This window comes from Cuculus canorus, chromosome 2, assembly GCF_017976375.1.
Source record: "Cuculus canorus isolate bCucCan1 chromosome 2, bCucCan1.pri, whole genome shotgun sequence".
NCBI classification, from domain to species: Eukaryota; Metazoa; Chordata; class Aves; order Cuculiformes; family Cuculidae; genus Cuculus; species Cuculus canorus.
Window position 1 is genome coordinate 161,143,756 of NC_071402.1, and position 21,681 is coordinate 161,165,436.

The following is a 21,681-nucleotide window of genomic DNA, read 5'->3' on the forward strand; positions in this document are numbered from 1 at the left end:
CATAAGGCACTGATTTGGGGTGCAAGGGGACACCCAACTCCCCATAAGGCTCCATTTTGGGGTGCAAGGGGACACCCAGCTCCCCTTAAGGCTCCACTTTGGGGTGCAAGGGGGCACCCAACTCCCCATAAGGCTCCACTTTGGGGTGCAAGGGGGCACCCAACTCCCCATAAGTCTCCATTTTGGGGTGCAATGGGGCACATGACACCCCATGAGGCACCACTTTGGGGTGCAAGGAGACACCCAACTCCCCATAAGGCACTGCTTTGGGGTGCAAGGGGGCACCCGAGACTCCATGAGGCACCGCTTTGGGGTGCAAGGGGGCACCCAACTCCCCATAAGTCTCCATTTTGGGATGCAATGGGGCTCATGACTCCCCATGAGGCTCTGATTTGGGGGTGCAATGGGGCACATGACACCCCATGAGGCTCCCCTTTGGGTCCTCCTGGACAAGAGGGGGTGTCCTTCTCCTCATGAGGAGTCCCAGAGCCCCACGGGCTGCAGGGCGGTCTCCAGGTCAACCCCAGGGCTGCGTCCTGACCCGTTCAACGTCTTTATCGAGGACCTGAATGAAGGCATTGAGTGTCCCCTCAGCGAGTTTGGAGGTGACACTAAACTGAGAGGCAGTGTTGGATCTCCTGGAGGGTATGGAGGCTCCAAAGGGGTCTGAACGGGGTGGATCGATGGGTTGAGACCAACGGGATGAGGTTGAACGAGGCCAAATGCCGAGTCCTGCACTTGGGACACAACACCCTGTGCAGCTCCAGACTGGGGGAAGAGTGCTTGGAGAGCTGCACAGAGGAGAAGGACCTGGAGGGGTTGGTTGGTGGTGACTGAACATGAGGAGCAGTGGCCAAGAAGGCCAAGAAGGCCAAGAAGGCCAATGGCATCTTGGCTTGGATCAGAAATGGGAGGTGATTCTGCTCCTGGTGAGACCGCACCTCGAATCCTGGGTTCAGTTCTGGGTCCCTCGTGACAAGAAGGGTGTTGAGGCTCTGGAGAGTGTCCAGAGAAGAGCAAGGAAGCTGCTGAGGGGCTGGAGAACAAGGGTCAGGAGGAGCGGCTGAGGGACCTGGGGGTGTTCAGCCTGGAGAAGAGGAGGCTGAGGGGAGACCTCATCGCTCTCTACAACTGCCTGAAAGGAGGGTATGGAGAGGAGGGTGTTGGGCTCTTCTCCAGAGTGACAGAGGACGGGAGAAGGGAATGGCCTCAAGCTGCACCAGGGGAGGGTCAGACTGGATGTCAGGAAAGAATCTTTCATAGAAAGGGTCCATTAGGCCCCATCAGAGGCTGCTCAGGGAAGGGGGGGAGTCCCCATCCCTGGAGGGGTGTAAAAGACGGGCAGACGAGGTGCTCAGGGCTATGGTTTAGTGGCAGATGGAATGGTTGGACTCCATGATCCAAGAGGTCTTTTCCAACCTGGTGAGTCCACGATTCGATGATGAGGCACCGCTTTGGGGGTGTCCCCCCGGCCCATAGGGGGCGCTCTCGGTACCTTGGTTCCTCCTCTCCCATAGGGGGCGCTCCCTCGAGTCCTCCCCTCCCATAGGGGGCGCTCACTTGGTTCCTCCCGGCACATAGGGGACACTCTCTCGGTGTCCACGTTCCTCCCGGGCCATAGGGGGCGCTCCCTCGAGTCCTCCCATCCCATAGGGGGCGCTCCCTCGAGTCCTCCCATCCCATAGGGGGCGCTCACTCGGTTCCTCTCTTCCCATAGGGGGCGCTCACTTGGTTCCTCCCATCACATAGGGGGCGCTCTCGCAGTTCCGCGGTTCCTCCCATCACATAGGGGGCGCTCACTCGGTTCCTCCCATCACATACGGGTCGCTCTCGCAGTTCCGCGGTTTCTCCTGTCCCATAGGGGATGCTCTCTCGGTGCCCACGTTCCTCCCATCCCATAGGGGGCGCTCACTCGGTGTCCACGTTCCTCCCGGGCCATAGGGGGCACTCACTCGGTTCCTCCCGACCCATAGGGGACGCTCTCTCGGTGTCCATGTTCCTCCCATCCCATAGAGGGCGCTCACTCGGTTCCACTCATCCCATAGGGGACGCTCGCTCGGTGTCTCCGTTCCTCCCATCCCATAGAGGGCGCTCACTCGGTTCCTCCCGGCCCATAAGGGGCACTCTCTCGGTGTCCATGTTCCTCCCATCCCATAGGGGGCGCTCTCTCGGCGTCCACGTTCCTCCCGGCCCATAGAGGGCGCTCTCTCGGTGTTTCAGGGCGCGCGGGGCCGAGGAGGCCGTCATGTCCCGCCGGGGCCCCGTTCAGGTGAGGCCGAGTCGGGGGATGCGATTGTAGCGGGAGCGGCTGCGCCGAGAGCCGCGGAGGGGAAGCGGGCGATGGTGGGGCGGGGAGGGGGACCGCGATGGGGGGACCCCGCGGCACCGGCGTGAGGGAGGAGGGGAACCCTGGGGGTTCAGGGGATTGGGGGGACCCCGAGCTGCCGGTTCAGGGGATGGGGGGGACCCCGGGGTGCCGGTTTGGGGGATTGGGGGACACCGGGGGTACCGGTTTGGGGGGATGGGGGGGACCCGGGGGTGCTGGTTTGGGGGGATGGGGGGGACCCCGGGGTGCTGGTTTGGGGGATTGGGGGACCCCGGGGGTACCGGTTTGGGGGGTTGGGGGGGACCCGGGGGTGCTGGTTTGGGGGGATGGGGGGGACCCCGGGGGTACCGGTTTGGGGGGATGGAGGGGACCCCGGGGTGCCAGTTTGGGGGGGGGGTGTCCCCAGGGGTGCTGGTTCAGGGGGATGAGGGGGACTCCAGTGGTACCAGTTTGGGGGGGGGTTAGAGGGGATCCCCAGGGATACCGGTTCAGGGGATGTGGGTGACCCCAAGGGTACAGTTTTGGGGGGATTAGGGGGGACCCAGGGTCACTGGTTTGAGGGATGAGGGGGACTCCAGTGGTACCAGTTTGGGGAGATCAGAGGGGGGACCCAGGGGTAGTGGTTGGAGGGGTCCCCAGGGGTGATGGCTCCATGGATCAGGGGGACCCCGGGGGTATAATTTTGGGGGGATTACAGGGGACCCAGGGGTACAAGTTTGGGGGCGTGGAGGGTCCCCAAGGGTGCTGGTTCAGGGGGATGAAGGGGACTCCAGTGGTACCAGTTTGGGGGGATTAGAGGGGACCCAGGGTCACTGGTTTGGGGGGGATTAGAGGGCATCCAGGGTTACCGGCTCAGGGGATGTGGGGGACCCCTGGGGTACCGTTTTGGGGGGATTAGGGAGGACCCAGGGTCACTGGTTTGAGAGATGAAGGGGACTCCAGTGATACCAGTTTGGGGAGATCAGAGGGGGGACCCAGGGGTACTGGTTGGAGGGGTCCCCAGGGGTAATGGTTCTATGGATCTGGGGGACCCCAGGGGTACCGTTTTGGGGGGACTAGGGGGAACCCAGGGGTGCTGGTTTGAGGCATGAGGGGGACTCCAGTGGTACCAGTTTGGGGAGATCAGTGAGGGGACCCAGGGGTACTGGTTGGAGGGGTCCCCAGGGGTGTTGGTTCCATGGATCAGGGGGACCCCGGGGGTATCGGTTTGGGGGGATTAGAGGAGACCCAGGGGTGCCAGTTTGGGGGGGTGGGGGGTCCCCAGGGGTACTGGTTCAGGGGGATGAGGGGGACTCCAGTGGTACCAGTTTGGGGAGATGAGAGAAGGGACCCAGTGTCACTGGTTTGGGGGGGATTAGAGGGCATCCAGGGTTACCTGCTCAGGGGATGTGGGGGACCCCAGGGGTACCATTTTGGGGGGATTAGGGGGGACCCAGGGTCACTGGTTTGAGGGATGAAGGGGACTCCAGTGGTACCAGTTTGGGGAGATCAGAGAGAGGACCCAGGGGTAGTGGTTGGAGGGGTCCCCAGGAGTGATGGTTCTATGGATCAGGGGGACCCCGGGGGTACCGGTTTGAGGGGATTAGAGGAGACCCAGGGGTACCAGTTTGGGGGGGTGGGGGGTCCCCAGGGGTGCTGGTTCAGGGGGATGAAGGGGACTCCAGTGGTACCAGTTTGGGGAGATGAGAGAAGGGACCCAGTGTCACTGGTTTGGGGGGGATTAGAGGGGATCCCCAGGGATACCGGTTCAGGGGACGTGGGGGAGCCCAGGGGTACCAGTTTGGGGGATTAGGGAGGACTCAGGGTCACTGGTTTGAGGGATGAAGGGGACTCCAGTGGTACCAGTTTGGGGAGATCAGAGGAGACCCAGGGGTAGTGGTTGGAGGGGTCCCCAGGGGTGATGGTTTGAGGGATGAGGGGGACTCCAGTGGTACCAGTTTGGGGAGATGAGGGAGGGGACACAGGGTCACTGGTTTGGGGGGGGATTAGAGGGGATCCCCAGGGATACCAGTTCAGGGGATGTGGGGGACCCCAGGGGTACCAGTTTAGGGGGATTAGGGGGGACTCAGGGGTGCTGGTTTGAGAGATGAGGGGGACTCCAGTGGTACCAGTTTGGGGAGATCAAAGAGTGGACCCAGGGGTACTGGTTGGAGGGGTCCCGTGGGTGCTGGTTCCATGGATCTGGGGAACCCCGGGGGTATCGTTTTGGGGGGATTAGAGGAGACCCAGGGGTGCAAGTTTGGGCGGGAGTGGGGAGTCCCCAGGGGTGCTGGTTCAGGGGGATGAAGGGGACTCCAGTGGTACCAGTTTGGGGAGATGAGAAAGGGAACCTAGGGGTGCCTTTTGGGGTGATGAGGGGTCCCCAGGGGTACCGGTCCGGGAGATGGGGTGTCCCCAGGGGTGCTGGTTCAGGGGGATGAGAGGGATTCCAGTGGTACCAGTTTGGGGAGATCAGAGAGGGGACCCAGGGGTGCCTTTTGGGGTGATGAGGGGTCCCCAGGGGTACCGGTCCGGGAGATGGGGTGTCCCCAGGGGCACTGGTTCAGAGGGATGAGGGGGACTCCAGTGGTACCAGTTTGGGGAGATCAGAGAGGGGACCCAGGAGTGCCGTTTGGGGCGATGAGGGGTCCCCAGGGGTACCGGTCTGGGAGATGGGGTGTCCCCAGGGGTGCTGGTTCAGGGGGATGAGGGGGACTCCAGTGGTACCAGTTTGGGAAGATGAGAGAGGGAACCTAGGGGTGCCTTTTGGGGTGATGAGGGGTCCCCAGGGGTACCGGTCTGGGAGATGGGGTGTCCCCAGGGGTTCAGGGGGATGAAGGGGAGCCCTGCCTACCGGTTTGAGGGAATTAGAGGGGGCTCAGGGCTCCCAGTTGGTGGAATGGGTTGGGACCCTCAAGGGGTTCAGGGGGATGAGAGAGGGGGGACAACCAGGATCCGCTGCTTCCCCTGGGACTTGTGGGGCTGGCGGTGCTGCGGGAACCCACTTGTGGGTCTCCAGACTCCAACCAGCCCTTGGTGAGTACTGGGGGTTCCCCCCGCTGCCCTTCACCCCTCATTTCCCCCCTCCCCAGGCCTCGAGCACCCCCAGGCGCAGGGTGGCCATGGCACCACGAGCCGCAGCGGGGCTCACCGACGCCCAACAACTGCGGGAGCTGCAGAGCCGGACGGAGCGGGCGGAACGGAGGCTGTTGGCGTGCGAGAACCTGGTCGGGGAGTTGGGCACCAAGCTGAGCGCCATGGGCAGCCTCCTGCAGGACTACGGGCACCTCCAGAAGCGCCTGGACAACGTGGAGAACCTCCTGAAGAACAGGAACTTCTGGATCCTCCGGCTGCCCCCCAGCACCCGAGGCGAAATCCCTAAGGTAACGGCGGCCAGAATGACCTCGGGAAGTGGCCACGAGTGGGAATGCCGGAGCGATCGTGGTTGGAGAGGGTGTTTGGGGAGTGCTGGAGCGATCGTAGCTGGAGAGGGTGTTTGGGGAATGCCGGAGCGATCGTGGCTGGAGAGGGTGTTTGGGGAATGCCGGAGCGATCGTAGCCATAGAGGGTGTTTGGGGAATGCCGGAGTGATCGTAGCTGGAGAGGGTGTTTGGGGAATGCCGGAGTGATCGTAGCCATGGAGGGTGTTTGGGGAATGCCGGAGCGATCGTAGCTGGAGAGGGTGTTTGGGGAATGCCGGAGCGATCGTAGCTGGAGAGGGTGTTTGGGGAATGCTGGAGCGATCGTAGCTGGAGAGGGTGTTTGGGGAATGCCGGAGCGATCGTACCTGGAGAGGGTGTTTGGGGAATGCCGGAGCGATCGTACCTGGAGAGGGTGTTTGGGGAATGCCGGAGCGATCGTAGCCATGGAGGGTGTTTGGGGAATGCTGGAGTGATCGTAGCTGGAGAGGGTGATTGGGGAATGCCGGAGCGATCGTAGCCATGGAGGGTGTTTGGGGAATGCTGGAGTGATCGTACCTGGAGAGGGTGTTTGGGGAATGCCGGAGCGATCGTAGCCGGGGAGGGTGTTTGGGGAATGCCGGAGCGATCGTAGCTGGAGAGGGTGTTTGGGGAGTGCCGGAGTGATCGTAGCTGGAGAGGGTGTTTGGGGAATGCCGGAGTGATCATAGCTGGAGAGGGTGTTTGGGGAATGCCGGAGTGATCGTAGCCATGGAGGGTGTTTGGGGAATGCCGGAGCGATCATAGCTGGAGAGGGTGTTTGGGGAATGCCGGAGTGATCATAGCTGGAGAGGGTGTTTGGGGAATGCCGGAGTGATCGTAGCTGGAGAGGGTGTTTGGGGAATGCCGGAGCGATCGTAGCTGGAGAGGGTGTTTGGGGAATGCTGGAGCGATCGTAGCTGGAGAGGGTGTTTGGGGAATGCCGGAGCGATTGTAGCTGGAGAGGGTGTTTGGGGAATGCCGGAGTGATCGTAGCTGGAGAGGGTGTTTGGGGAATGCCGGAGCGATCGTAGCTGGAGAGGGTGTTTGGGGAATGCCGGAACGATCGTAGCTGGAGAGGGTGTTTGGGGAATGCCGGAGCGATCGTAGCTGGAGAGGGTGTTTGGGGAATGCCGGAGCGATCGTAGCTGGAGAGGGTGTTTGGGGAATGCAGGAGTGATCGTAGCTGGAGAGGGTGTTTGGGGAATGCCGGAGCGATCGTAGCTGGAGAGGGTGTTTGGGGAATGCCGGAGTGATCGTAGCTGGAGAGGGTGTTTGGGGAATGCCGGAGTGATCGTAGCCATGGAGGGTGTTTGGGGAATGCCGGAACGATCGTAGCTGGAGAGGGTGTTTGGGGAATGCCGGAGTGATCGTAGCTGGAGAGGGTGTTTGGGGAATGCCGGAGTGATCGTAGCCATAGAGGGTGTTTGGGGAATGCCGGAGCGATCGTAGCTGGAGAGGGTGTTTGGGGAATGCCGGAGTGATCGTAGCCATAGAGGGTTTTTGGGGAATGCCGGAGTGATCGTAGCTGGAGAGGGTGTTTGGGGAATGCCGGAGCGATCGTAGCTGGAGAGGGTGTTTGGGGAATGCCGGAGCGATCGTAGCTGGAGAGGGTGTTTGGGGAATGCCGGAACGATCGTAGCTGGAGAGGGTGTTTGGGGAATGCCGGAGCGATCGTAGCCATGGAGGGTGTTTGGGGAATGCCGGAGCGATCGTAGCCATGGAGGGTGTTTGGGGAATGCCAGAGCGATCGTAGCTGGAGAGGGTGTTTGGGGAATGCCGGAGCGATCGTAGCCATGGAGGGTGTTTGGGGAATGCCGGAGCGATCGTAGCTGGAGAGGGTGTTTGGGGAATGCCGGAGCGATCGTAGCCATGGAGGGTGTTTGGGGAATGCCGGAGCGATCGTAGCTGGAGAGGGTGTTTGGGGAATGCCGGAGTGATCGTGGCTGGAGAGGGTGTTTGGGGAATGCCGGAGCGATCGTGGCTGGAGAGGGTGTTTGGGGAATGCCGGAGCGATCGTAGCTGGAGAGGGTGTTTGGGGAATGCTGGAGCGATCGTAGCTGGAGAGGGTGTTTGGGGAATGCCGGAGCGATCGTAGCTGGAGAGGGTGTTTGGGGAATGCAGGAGTGATCGTAGCTGGAGAGGGTGTTTGGGGAATGCCGGAGCGATCGTAGCTGGAGAGGGTGTTTGGGGAATGCCGGAGCGATCGTAGCCATGGAGGGTGTTTGGGGAATGCCGGAGCGATCGTAGCTGGAGAGGGTGTTTGGGGAATGCCGGAGTGATCGTGGCTGGAGATGGTGTTTGGGGAATGCCGGAGTGATCGTGGCTGGAGAGGGTGTTTGGGGAATGCCGGAGCGATCGTAGCCATGGAGGGTGTTTGGGGAATGCTGGAGTGATCGTAGCTGGAGAGGGTGTTTGGGGAATGCTGGAGCGATCGTAGCTGGAGAGGGTGTTTGGGGAATGCCGGAGTGATCGTAGCTGGAGAGGGTGTTTGGGGAATGCCGGAGTGATCGTGGCTGGAGATGGTGTTTGGGGAATGCCGGAGCGATCGTAGCTGGAGAGGGTGTTTGGGGAATGCCGGAGCGATCGTAGCCATGGAGGGTGTTTGGGGAATGCCGGAGTGATCGTAGCTGGAGAGGGTGTTTGGGGAATGCCGGAGCGATCGTGGCTGGAGAGGGTGTTTGGGGAATGCTGGAGCGATCGTAGCTGGAGAGGGTGTTTGGGGAATGCTGGAGCGATCGTAGCCATGGAGGGTGTTTGGGGAATGCCGGAGCGATCATAGTTGGCGAGGGCGTTTGGGGAATGCTGGAGTGATCGTAGCTGGAGAGGGTGTTTGGGGAATGCTGGAGCGATCGTAGCTGGAGAGGGTGTTTGGGGAATGCCGGAGTGATCGTAGCTGGAGAGGGTGTTTGGGGAATGCCGGAGCGATCGTAGCCATGGAGGGTGTTTGGGGAATGCCGGAGCGATCGTAGCCATGGAGGGTGTTTGGGGAATGCCGGAGCAATCGTAGCCATGGAGGGTGTTTGGGGAATGCCGGAGCGATCGTAGCTGGGGAGGGTGTTTGGGGAATGCCGGAGCGATCGTAGTTGGAGAGGGTGTTTGGGGAATGCTGGAGTGATCGTAGCTGGAGAGGGTGTTTGGGGAATGCCGGAGCGATCGTAGCTGGAGAGGGTGTTTGGGGAATGCCGCAGCGATCGTAGCTGGAGAGGGTGTTTGGGGAATGCCGGAGCGATCGTAGTTGGAGAGGGTGTTTGGGGAATGCTGGAGTGATCGTAGCTGGAGAGGGTGTTTGGGGAATGCTGGAGCGATTGTAGCTGGAGAGGGTGTTTGGGGAATGCTGGAGCGATCGTAGCCATGGAGGGTGTTTGGGGAATGTTGGAGTGATCGTAGCTGGAGAGGGTGTTTGGGGAATGTTGGAGTGATCGTAGCTGGAGAGGGTGTTTGGGGAATGTTGGAGTGATCGTAGCTGGAGAGGGTGTTTGGGGAATGCTGGAGCGATCGTAGCCATGGAGGGTGTTTGGGGAATGTTGGAGTGATTGTAGCCATGGAGGATGTTTGGGGAATGCCGGAGCGATCGTAGCCATGGAGGGTGTTTGGGGAATGCCGGAGCGATCGTAGCTGGAGAGGGTGTTTGGGGAATGCCGGAGCGATCATAGCTGGAGAGGGTGTTTGGGGAATGCCGGAGTGATCGTAGCTGGAGAGGGTGTTTGGGGAATGCCGGAGTGATCGTGGCTGGAGATGGTGTTTGGGGAATGCCGGAGCGATCGTAGCTGGAGAGGGTGTTTGGGGAATGCCGGAGTGATCGTAGCTGGAGAGGGTGTTTGGGGAATGCTGGAGCGATCGTAGCTGGAGAGGGTGTTTGGGGAATGCCGGAGCGATCGTAGCTGGAGAGGGTGTTTGGGGAATGCTGGAGCGATCGTAGCTGGAGAGGGTGTTTGGGGAATGCCGGAGCGATCGTAGCCATGGAGGGTGTTTGGGGAATGCCGGAGTGATCGTAGCTGGAGAGGGTGTTTGGGGAATGCCGGAGCGATCGTGGCTGGAGAGGGTGTTTGGGGAATGCCGGAGCGATCGTAGCTGGAGAGGGTGTTTGGGGAATGCTGGAGCGATCGTAGCTGGAGAGGGTGTTTGGGGAATGCTGGAGCGATCATAGCTGGAGAGGGTGTTTGGGGAATGCCGGAGCGATCGTAGCTGGAGAGGGTGTTTGGGGAATGCTGGAGCGATCGTAGCCATGGAGGGTGTTTGGGGAATGCCGGAGCGATCATAGTTGGGGAGGGCGTTTGGGGAATGCTGGAGTGATCGTAGCTGGAGAGGGCGTTTGGGGAATGCTGGAGCGATCGTAGCTGGAGAGGGTGTTTGGGGAATGCCGGAGTGATCGTAGCTGGAGAGGGTGTTTGGGGAATGCCGGAGCGATCGTAGCCATGGAGGGTGTTTGGGGAATGCCGGAGCGATCGTAGCCATGGAGGGTGTTTGGGGAATGCCGGAGCGATCGTAGCCATGGAGGGTGTTTGGGGAATGCTGGAGCGATCGTAGCTGGGGAGGGTGTTTGGGGAATGCCGGAGCGATCGTAGCTGGAGAGGGTGTTTGGGGAATGTTGGAGTGATCGTAGCTGGAGAGGGTGTTTGGGGAATGTTGGAGTGATCGTAGCTGGAGAGGGTGTTTGGGGAATGTTGGAGTGATCGTAGCTGGAGAGGGTGTTTGGGGAATGCTGGAGCGATCGTAGCCATGGAGGGTGTTTGGGGAATGTTGGAGTGATTGTAGCCATGGAGGATGTTTGGGGAATGCCGGAGCGATCGTAGCCATGGAGGGTGTTTGGGGAATGCCGGAGCGATCGTAGCTGGAGAGGGTGTTTGGGGAATGCCGGAGCGATCGTAGCTGGAGAGGGTGTTTGGGGAATGCCGGAGCGATCATAGCTGGAGAGGGTGTTTGGGGAATGCCGGAGTGATCGTAGCTGGAGAGGGTGTTTGGGGAATGCCGGAGCGATCGTAGCTGGAGAGGGTGTTTGGGGAATGCCGGAGTGATCGTGGCTGGAGATGGTGTTTGGGGAATGCCGGAGCGATCGTAGCTGGAGAGGGTGTTTGGGGAATGCCGGAGTGATCGTAGCTGGAGAGGGTGTTTGGGGAATGCTGGAGCGATCGTAGCTGGAGAGGGTGTTTGGGGAATGCTGGAGCGATCGTAGCTGGAGAGGGTGTTTGGGGAATGCCGGAGCGATCGTAGCCATGGAGGGTGTTTGGGGAATGCCGGAGTGATCGTAGCTGGAGAGGGTGTTTGGGGAATGCCGGAGCGATCGTGGCTGGAGAGGGTGTTTGGGGAATGCCGGAGCGATCGTAGCTGGAGAGGGTGTTTGGGGAATGCTGGAGCGATCGTAGCTGGAGAGGGTGTTTGGGGAATGCTGGAGCGATCGTAGCTGGAGAGGGTGTTTGGGGAATGCTGGAGCGATCGTAGCTGGAGAGGGTGTTTGGGGAATGCCGGAGCGATCGTAGCTGGAGAGGGTGTTTGGGGAATGCTGGAGCGATCGTAGCTGGAGAGGGTGTTTGGGGAATGCTGGAGCGATCATAGCTGGAGAGGGTGTTTGGGGAATGCCGGAGCGATCGTAGCTGGAGAGGGTGTTTGGGGAATGCTGGAGCGATCGTAGCCATGGAGGGTGTTTGGGGAATGCCGGAGCGATCATAGTTGGGGAGGGCGTTTGGGGAATGCTGGAGTGATCGTAGCTGGAGAGGGCGTTTGGGGAATGCTGGAGCGATCGTAGCTGGAGAGGGTGTTTGGGGAATGCCGGAGTGATCGTAGCTGGAGAGGGTGTTTGGGGAATGCCGGAGCGATCGTAGCCATGGAGGGTGTTTGGGGAATGCCGGAGCGATCGTAGCCATGGAGGGTGTTTGGGGAATGCCGGAGCGATCGTAGCCATGGAGGGTGTTTGGGGAATGCTGGAGCGATCGTAGCTGGGGAGGGTGTTTGGGGAATGCCGGAGCGATCGTAGCTGGAGAGGGTGTTTGGGGAATGCCGGAGCGATCGTAGCTGGAAAGGGTGTTTGGGGAATGCCGGAGCGATCGTAGCTGGAGAGGGTGTTTGGGGAATGCAGGAGTGATCGTAGCTGGAGAGGGTGTTTGGGGAATGCCGGAGCGATCGTAGCTGGAGAGGGTGTTTGGGGAATGCTGGAGTGATAGTGGTTGGAGAGGGTGTTTGGGGAATGCCAGAGCGATCATGGCTGGAGAGGGTGTTTGGGGAATGCTGGAGTGATCGTAGCCATGGAGGGTGTTTGGGGAATGCCGGAGTGATCGTAGCTGGAGAGGGTGTTTGGGGAATGCTGGAGTGATCGTAGCCATGGAGGGTGTTTGGGGAATGCCGGAGTGATCGTAGCTGGAGAGGGTGTTTGGGGAATGCCGGAGCGATCGTGGTTGGAGAGGGTGTTTGGGGAATGCCGGAGTGATCATAGCTGGAGAGGGTGTTTGGGGAATGCCGGAGCGATCATGGCTGGAGAGGGTGTTTGGGGAATGCCGGAGCGATCATAGCTGGAGAGGGTGTTTGGGGAATGCCGGAGCGATCATGGCTGGAGAGGGTGTTTGGGGAATGCCGGAGTGATCATAGCTGGAGAGGGTGTTTGGGGAATGCCGGAGCGATCGTAGCCATGGAGGGTGTTTGGGGAATGCCGGAGCGATCGTAGCTGGAGAGGGTGTTTGGGGAATGCTGGAGCGATCATAGCTGGAGAGGGTGTTTGGGGAATGCCGGAGCGATCATGGCTGGAGAGGGTGTTTGGGGAATGCCGGAGCGATCGTAGCTGGAGAGGGTGTTTGGGGAATGCCGGAGCGATCATAGCTGGAGAGGGTGTTTGGGGAATGCCGGAGCGATCATAGCTGGAGAGGGTGTTTGGGGAATGCCGGAGCGATCATAGCTGGAGAGGGTGTTTGGGGAATGCCGGAGCGATCATGGCTGGAGAGGGTGTTTGGGGAATGCTGGAGTGATCGTAGCTGGAGAGGGTGTTTGGGGAATGCCGGAGTGATCGTAGCTGGAGAGGGTGTTTGGGGAATGCCGGAGCGATCGTAGCTGGAGAGGGTGTTTGGGGAATGCCGGAGCGATCGTAGCTGGAGAGGGTGTTTGGGGAATGCCACAGCGATCGTAGCTGGAGAGGGTGTTTGGGGAATGCTGGAGTGATCGTAGCTGGGGAGGGTGTTTGGGGAATGCCGCAGCAAAGGTAACTGAGCACGGAATATTTGTGATTCCAGGTCCCCATCACGTTCGATGACATTTCCGTGTACTTCAACGAGCAGGAATGGGACAGAATGGAGCGCTGGCAGAAGGATCTGTACAGGGCTGTGATAAGGGGCAACTATGAGATGCTGATCTCCCTGGGTAAGGATGGGCTTTGTGCCTCTGGATTGGCCTCTATTCCAGTTGGGGTTGTTCAGCCTGGAGAAGAGAAGGCTTCGAGGAGACCTTAGAGCAGCTTCCAGGACTGAAAGGGGCTCCAGGAAAGCTGGGAAGGGGCTCATGATCAGGGATTGTAGGGATAGGATGAACGGAACGGTTCGAAGCTGAAAAAGGAGAGATCGAGAATGAGCTCTTAGGAAGAAATGTTCTCCTGGGAGGGCGAGGTGGCCCTGGCACAGGTTGCCCAGAGAAGTTGTGGCTACCCCATCCCTGGAGGTGTTGAAGGCCACGTTGGATGGATCAGGAACAACCGGATCCAGTGGGAGGCGTCCCTGCTCGTGTCCAGGGGTTGGAACTGGGTGAGCTTTGAGGTCCCTTCCAACCCAAACCATTCTATGATTCACAGAATCACAGAATCACAAGGTTGGAAAGGACCCATTGGATCATCGAGTCCAACCATTCAAATGATATTTCCATGATTCTATGATATTTCCATTTACTTTGGTAAAGAACTGAGCGAATCGCACTCGGTGTTCGTCAGGACACCGGATGTGTTCCTGGATGGTCTGGGCTGTACGATATTCCCCACCAAAAACTGTTCCTTGGATGTGACTGGCAAAGTACCGCTCTGTGCAGCCGCTGAGGCTGATGACTTTTCTCCTCTATGTTCTGTAGAAACAGAAAAATCTGCTCCTCTTGTGGTCTGTCTGACCTGGACATATCCATAGGGGCCAGAAAACATCCAGAATGTTTCATGTTCCAGAACGATAGCCCGGAACTGTTTTTCAAACCACTGCTAAAGTCGAAACGGGAGGAAAATGTTAAATCAAGACAAAGCTTTTCTCTTCCCTTTGAGATTTTAGATGTTTCGCTGTTTAGATTCTCTGTGGTTGAGCTATTGTTGTGCTGATGGGCAGATCCTGCCGAGGGGAAAAAGCAGCTCCACCGCTCTGGTTGGAGCACAGATCCCGGGGTTGTATCTGTCCGTGCCGGCTCTGGGCTTGGGGAGGGAAGGAGAGAGAGCTCGACAGAATGAAGGTGTGTCTGGTTCCTAACGAAACCCGCTGTCCTCTTCCCCACGAGCAGACTACGCTGTGGCCAAACCTGATGTCCTCTCCCAGATGGAAAGGGATGAAGAGTTTTATGTCCAAGACCATCAGGAGCCCCTGCAGACGCGCATCGGAGATGAGATGAGTTCCCTGCAGACGCGCAGCGGAGACGAGACGGGTTCCCTGCAGACACAGATCGGAGACGGTCAGGAATCTCCCCAAACACGCTTCCAAGACAGCCAGGAAACCCCACAGGCACCGGAAGAGATGGAAGAGGCTTTGGGAGAAAAAGAATTCCCCGAGGAAGCTGACACGGGTAGGTTAAGTAGGTGCCGGGAGGAGGTGACAGTTCCTGTTCCAACATCAGGATGTGTCCCAGCGGTGTCTGAACTGCTCTGAGGGTCATAGAAGCATAGAGTTGTGGAATTATTGAATAGATCGGGTTGGAAGGGGCCTTAAAGATCATCTACTTCCAACCCTCCTGCCATGGGCAGAGACGTCCCACTGGCTCAGGCTGCTCAAGGCCCATCCAACCTGGCCTTGAACACCTCCAGGGATGGGGCAGCCTGTGCCAGGGCCTCACCATGGTGAAGAAGTTCTTCCTTATGTCCAGTCTAAATCTGCCCCTCTCCAGTTTATCCCCGTTGCCCCTCGTCCCATCCCCACAAGCCTTTGGGAACCCTCTCCAGCTTTCTTGGAGCCCCTTCAGGGACTGGAAGGTCGCTCTAAGGTCTCCTCAGAGCCTTCTCCAGGCTGAACAACCCCAACTCTCTCAGCCTGTCTTCGGATGGGAGGTGCTTCAGCCCTCGCAGCATCGTTGGAGCATCCTCTGGACCCGTTCCAACAGCTCATGTGTGTCTGTCCGTGCTGGTTCTGGGCTTGGGGAGGGACTGAGTGCTCGGCAAAATGAAGGTGAACCCAGTTCCTAACCAAACCTGCTGTCCTCTGCCTCTCTGCCCCGTGAGCAGACCGCGCTGCGGCTAACCCTGACATCCTGTCCCGAATGGAGAGGGATAAAGAGCTTGATGTCCGAGACGGTCTGGATCCTCCGCAGACGCACATCGGAGACGAGCAGGAACCTTCGCAGAGGAGCATCCCAAGCACTCGGGCACCTCCGCAGACAGACATCCCAAGCGGTGCAGAGCCTCTGCAGGCACCAGAAAAGATGGGCCAGAGGGAAGAGGCTCTGCGAGGGGATAAAGTCTCCCCGAGAGCCAACACAGGTAAATTATGTGGGTGGCAGAACTCACCCCCAGGCCATTCCTGTCCTTTCTCCGGTCTCCACGCAGTATCGGTGGCCCTGGTGTGTCACTGTGCTTAAAAGGAGCATCACCAGGGAAAAGCAGAAGCTTTGGGTGTGTTGTCAAGGTGCTGCCGGGAAAAATGAAAGGCGTTCGAGGGCCTGAACGTAAGGGAATGTGGAAATACTCCCTGTGGAGTTGGTGGGGAGAGTTTAAGAGGGATGAGGTTGCTCCGCAGAGGTGGCACTGTTGTGTCGTTCCTCCAGATCCTCCCTCTGCTTTTGGTCCTTGCGTGTGGCTTCGGTTCCTTCGAACTCCTCTCATGCTTTCTGTAGGTTGGAGAAGACCTTTTTAAGGTCAAGTCCAACCATAAACCCAACACTAAACCATGTCCCTAAGCTCCGCATCTTCATGTCTTTTCAATCCCTCCAGGGATGGGGATTCCACCACTGCCCTGGGCAGCTTCTGCCGGTGTTTCCCAACCCTTTGGGTGAAGGAATATTTCTTAATACCCAGTCTAAAGCTCTTGTGGTGTGATTTGTCTCATGGCTTCTTGAGCCACAGCTTTCTCTGGCTTTTCTTCATGCCAACACATCTCCAGTCGGTGTCACAGCAGCGCAGGAAGACGTGAGCTCTCCACAGCTCTTTTAAAACTGCTTTTCTTTTTCTCTGCAAGCAGAAGTCCCCATCCTGGTGATGAATGTCGTGTCCCTGAGTCCAGAGAATGAGAAGCGGCGCAGGAAGGATCAGTCTGAAAGAGAGATGGAAGAGAACCTGTCTGAGTCCGACACTGGTGAGGAACCACGGGAGACACAGGACCCTGCAGGCAGGATGCAGCTCGCTGGCGGGCTTGAAATGAGGAGGGAAAGGAAGTTTGAGGCTTCTTTTCTATCTCTGAGCAAGGGAAGGGGTTGGTGTTGGGCATTTCAGCTCTAGATCTAGGAAGAAACATTTCGCTGGGAGGGTGGAGTGGTTCAGCCTGGAGAAGACGAGGCCTTCAGGGAGACCTTAGAGCAGCTTCCAGCACTGAAAGGGGCTCCAGGAAAGCTGGGGAGGGACTCTGGATCACGGAGTGCAGGAAGAGGACCAGGGGAACGGTTTGAAGCTGAAAGAGGGGAGACTGAGATGAGATCTTAGGGAGAAATGTTCTCCTGTGAGGGTGGGGAGGCCCTGGAATGGTTGCCCAGAGAAGTGGTGGCTGCCCCATACCTGGAGGTGTTCCAGGCCAGGTTGGATGGGGCTTGGAGTGCCTGATCCAGTGGGAGGTGTCCCTGCCCATGGCAGGGGAGTTGGAACTGGATGGGTTTTGAGGTCCCTTCCAACCCAAACCATTCTATGGTTCCATGATTTTAACTTTCTGTCAACCAGAACCCTCAGATCCCGTCCCTGGAGGTATTTCAGACCACGTTGGATGGGCCTTGGAGCGCCTGATCCAGTGAGAGGTGTCCCTGCCCATGGCAGGGTTTGGAACTGGATGGGTTTTGAGGTCCCTTCCAACCCAAACCATTCTATGGTTCCATGATTTTAACTTTCTGTCAACCAGAACCCTCAGATCCCATCCCTGGAGGTGTTCCAGACCACGTTGGATGGGCCTTGGAGCAACCTGATCCAGTGAGAGGTGTCCCTGCCCGTGGCAGGGTTTGGAACTGGATGGGTTTTGAGGTTCCTTCTCACCCAAACCATTCTATGATTCTATCACCTCTGTGGAAAGAACAGTCCCGGTGGGGCTCCTCCTGTCAGAATTTTGGTAGGACTTCCTTCCTCCAGCTCCGAGGCATGGCCTTCTTTTCCATGACGAAAGCAGAGGGACCAAGGGCTGTCGGAACCAGGGGTGGCCATCTGCAGATCTGCTCTGTTCTGGTCCTGATGGTTTGCCAAGCAAACACATAGAGCACTTCCATGTTCCAGCGGGGTTCGGAGCCCGTTTCTGCTTCAGGTTCTGGGCTGTCTCAACGGCCTTGACCACAGCGGAGCTGTGGAGCCTTCACGGCGATGCTCGGTGTTGCCCAGCCCTCCCGGTCTCCCTGCGGCGTTTGGTGTTTGCCGGCAGGCCCAAGCTTGTCAGAAGCGAAGAACCTGAAGTTCATCGCTCTTCACTCACCCTTTTTTCCTGCTACGCTTTGTGGCTGTTGGTGGTGTTGGCGTTGCAGAGGTTGATCCCTTCGTGCTACGGGCATTGATGGCTTTGTGAGGTGGTAAATTTGCTAATTGGTGCTTGATAGGAGGAAATAATCAAGCCTTGTGGCTGAAGTTTGTACTGATAAAGAGGAGGCAGCAAGGGATTTAAACAGAGTGTGTTGGAGTATCATAGAATCATTAGGCTGGAGAAGACCTTTGAGATCATCAAGTCCAACCTTGTCCACCACTAAACCAGAATCCTGAGCACCTCATCTCCCCGTGTTTTAAACCCCTCCAGGGACGGGGACTCCACCACCTCCCCCAGGGCAGCTTCTGCCAGGGCCTGAGAACCCTTTCAGTGAAGAAATTTTTCCTGATGTCCAATCTAAACTTCCCCTGATGCAGCTTGAAGCCATTCCCTCCCATCCTATCACCTGGGAGAAGAGACCAACACCCACCTCACCACAACCTCCTTTCCAGGAGCTGTAGAGAGCGATGAGGTCTCCCCTCAGCCTCCTCTTCTCCAACTGAACACCCCCAAGGCCCTCAGCTGCTCCTCATAACCCCTGTTCTCCAGTCCCTTCCCCAGCTCCGTTCCCTTCTCCAGACACGCTCCAGGACCTCAAGGTCTTTCTTGGAGTGAGAGGCCCAAAACTGAACCAGGATTCGAGGTACGGCCTCACCGGTCCTGAATACAAAGGCAGAATCCCTTTCTTGGTCCTGCTGGTCACGCTGTTTCTGATCCAAGCCAGGATGCTGGTGGCTTTCTTGGCCACCTGGGCCACTGCTGGCTCAGGTTCAGCCATGGTCAACCAACATCCCCAGGTCCTTCTCCTCCAGGCATATTTCCAGCCGCTTTTCCCCAAGCCTGGAGCCGCACAGGGTTTTAGTGTCCCAAGCTTGGCACTTGGCCTTGTTGGACGTCATCCTAGTGGCCTCAGCCCATGGATCCAGCCCGTCCAGATCCCCGTGTAGAGCCAAACGAGGGAACGGACTAAGAACGAAGCCTGCACAATAAGGAATCCTGGCTCCAGCCTGGTTCTTCCCAGGAGCAAGAGATCTGTCCCTTGAGAACCGGTTGCGTTGCTCAGGGCGTGTGAGCTGGACACCGTGGTGGCATCCACACCGTTCCAAACTGCGTTCTGGTAGCTCCTTTATTGCTAAAAGCTTGCCGAGCGCTTTAGGACTCAACCACAACCTGGCTTTGTCCTGGGAGCGCGAATGACCAATGCTTGTCTTGTTCCATTTCAGAGGAAGCCTTTTTACCGGGAAATGAAACGGCGCAGGAAGGAGCTTCTCCTGCTGCAAACATCAAAGTGAAGGAAGAGGAACCGGAGGCGTTGGAAGAGCTTTCTTCACCCTCTCCCAGCCTGGAGATGCAGAAGTGCCCCAAAAGTGAGCCAGGCAAAGCCAAGAGCAAGAAGAAACCGAGCAGATGTGAAAGCAGCAGTTTATTGATGGGCAACTGCCGGCGCGGCTACGTGCGCGAGTGGTCGCACCCTTGCACCGAGTGCGGGAAGCGTTTCCGCCTGAAAATCAACCTCATCATCCACCAGCGAAGCCACGCCAAAGAAGGACCTTATGAGTGCTCCACCTGCGAGATCAGCTTCGCGGACAAACGCCACTTGGACCTTCACCAAAGCATCCATATAAAAGACAGAGCTTTTGGGGCCAAGGTTTGGGGGAACGTCCACCCGGACCTGAGGATCCGCCCGAGGAGAAAGCTCTGCGGGGCTTCCTATGGCGGCGCCCACAGCCTGGGCAACGGGACGTGTGCCGGAGGGTCCTGGTTGGGCCAACCCAAGGAGGAGCCGGACAGAGGGAGCCTTCCCAGCGCGTGTCCCCCTCGCCAGCCGAGTCCTAAGCCACGTAAGAGGCCGAGGCAGAAATGCAATCTTTGCCAAAAGATCCTCTCTTGCGCTTTTTCCCTTCAGCGGCACCTGCAGACCCACTCGCGGGACAGACGGTATTGTTGCGCCGCCTGCAAGAAATGCTTCACCCGCAGAACTCACCTCTTGCGCCACGAGAAGATCCACGAGCGTCAGAAAGCCCTGGCTGAGCTCCAACGGCCCGTGGCAGCCACCACGCCAACGCCGCAAGGAGCACCGGCGACGCCGGCGGGCAGGAGCGTTCCTCGCTCACCAGCATCGGAGAGAAACGTTAGCCCTGCGGCCACCGCGCCCAAAGCAGGTCCTGCAAATGCGCTCCCGGTTAGTCCTGCAGGGCTCAGATTATCCGTCAGGAACTGCCACATCCACAGTTCCGGTGGGAGAGCCATCCAGCCTGTGGTTATACTCGGAAACAGGGCAGCGGTTTCATGGCTGACGGAGAAATGATGGCAGGAGGGATCAGAGCTGCTTGCGTCACTGGAGAGGAACTGCGAGCGTTGATTTTGCACGTAGTGGGACACAGGGGTTGTGACCCATCTGGATTTTAGGAGCTTTCCTGAACGTAGAAGGAATCCAAAGCTTTGGATATCACCTTAAAGAGCAAACTAGAGAAGCCTCTATGATCCAAAATGCTTTTCCATTCCTCGGATTCTTGTATCACCTGGCTCATGCACAACGTTCTCCCAAGCTGACCTTGCCAGGAGATGACTTCTCCTGGAGAAGACCAGCAAGAGGAACTGCAAACCGCAGCTGAGCTCACTCGTTCTTTGACGCTGGAGCTGAGCCCTCCCGTGTGGAAATTCAGTTGCATTGGTGGACAGAGAGAAGGGAATCAAACCCGATGAGCTTCTCACACAGCACTTCTTCACTGACCAAGTTTCCTGACCAAGACACTGGATGAAGAGAGCGTGACATCACCGAGAGCCCACTGCATCCTGGCCATGCTCGTTTGATAACCCACCCTGGTGAGGAGATCTGCTGACCCCCTCCATCAGGCTGGAACCACCCAAGGATGCCCTGGAAGATGACGTAGAACGAAGCAATCCATGATAATTTCTCCTTGCGAGCGTGCTGGAAGTGTTTCCGAGCTCGCGGCCGCATTAGTGGGGTGTCCCTACCCACGGCAGGGGTGTTGGAACTGGATGATCTTTAAGGTCCCTTCCAACCCAAACTATTGATTCTATGATTCTACTCCTTCCTCCAGCGAGGTCGGCCCATGGCAACCAGGAACGCTCACCAGAGTGAATTCCCTCAGGACCAGCCTGAACAGATGGACAATTGCTTTAGAAGATAAGATGATGCTTGTGCTGCTGCAGCAGCTCAGGATCCTGCCTTGAGGCTCCGGAGCGTGGGAAAAACCCCGTCAGCTCAGCCCCGCTGCGGGACAAGCTCCTGCTCTCCAAACTCCAGGTTGTCTTCTTTAATCCATGTGCAAAATCCCACCGTAACTAATCCTGTGGAAGACCTAGTTCTGCTGGCTACCTCAAACGGTTGCGGAAGTGAGACCTGCGCAGACGGGAGCGCGGTAAGCGATGAAAGCCGGGCCGAGCGTGGCTCTGGCGTCGACGGGAATCACTCGCGCAGCCGGAGCCGTGCGTGCATCCCGCGTGCTGCTAGGAACCATCGATTGGGTATGGAGAGAAGAAATCGGTCTTGGTGGCATCGCCGTGCAGACCAAACGCCACAGCTGGTCGGGACTCTTTGAGTTTAGTTTTTTTGGGTGGGTTGATTTTTATTGCTTGATGTAATTCTTTGACATCCCCGAGTCGTCCTTGTCCCTCTCTGGGCAGGGAGCCGGGGGGGAACCAATTTGCTTTAGGATGTTTTATTCCTTGCCGCTTGCGAGGTCTGGGGCTGCAGGGGACGCTTTGCGCTCTGAGGAAACGTCCGAGCCACGTCCTGGTGGAATCCTCGGTGCCGAGTGGTACCCAGCCACCTCCCTACCCTGCAGGAGGGACAGCAGTGTCCGAGCCGCTCCTTGGGGACACACACGACATCCCACTCCTCCTCCTCTGGGCTGGTTTTTCACTCGGTTTGTGGCTGCGGAGATGGGAGAGCGTGCTTGGACTGCAGCCGTGAGGGTGGAAGACATCATCCCTGTATCCCCAAAGCGATGTCGCTGCTAAACCCTGTCGGACGCACGGGTGACGGATGCCTGACGGTTGTGCGGTGACAGTGGATCTGGCAGCGAGCCGTGCCCGCAGCATGGGCTGTAGTGACCGGGCTGGTTATCCCTGCCTGGCCAAACATCCCAGTGCCCCCCCAGTTGATCCCAGTGAC

General features: G+C 58.3%; 1 protein-coding gene across 1 annotated transcript; it reads left to right on the plus strand.

Annotated features, from left to right (window-relative positions):
- The first annotated feature begins 2,176 nt into the window (after positions 1-2,176).
- On the plus strand, positions 2,177-21,273 carry LOC104061119 (zinc finger protein 783). Its single transcript, XM_054058412.1, has 7 exons — positions 2,177-2,269; positions 5,398-5,688; positions 12,960-13,086; positions 14,191-14,469; positions 15,122-15,376; positions 16,074-16,187; positions 18,764-21,273. Exons 1-7 carry the CDS (start codon positions 2,246-2,248, stop codon positions 19,846-19,848), a joined length of 2,175 nt encoding a protein of 724 aa, XP_053914387.1. The 5' UTR covers positions 2,177-2,245; the 3' UTR covers positions 19,849-21,273.
- Positions 21,274-21,681: the final 408 nt, after the last annotated feature.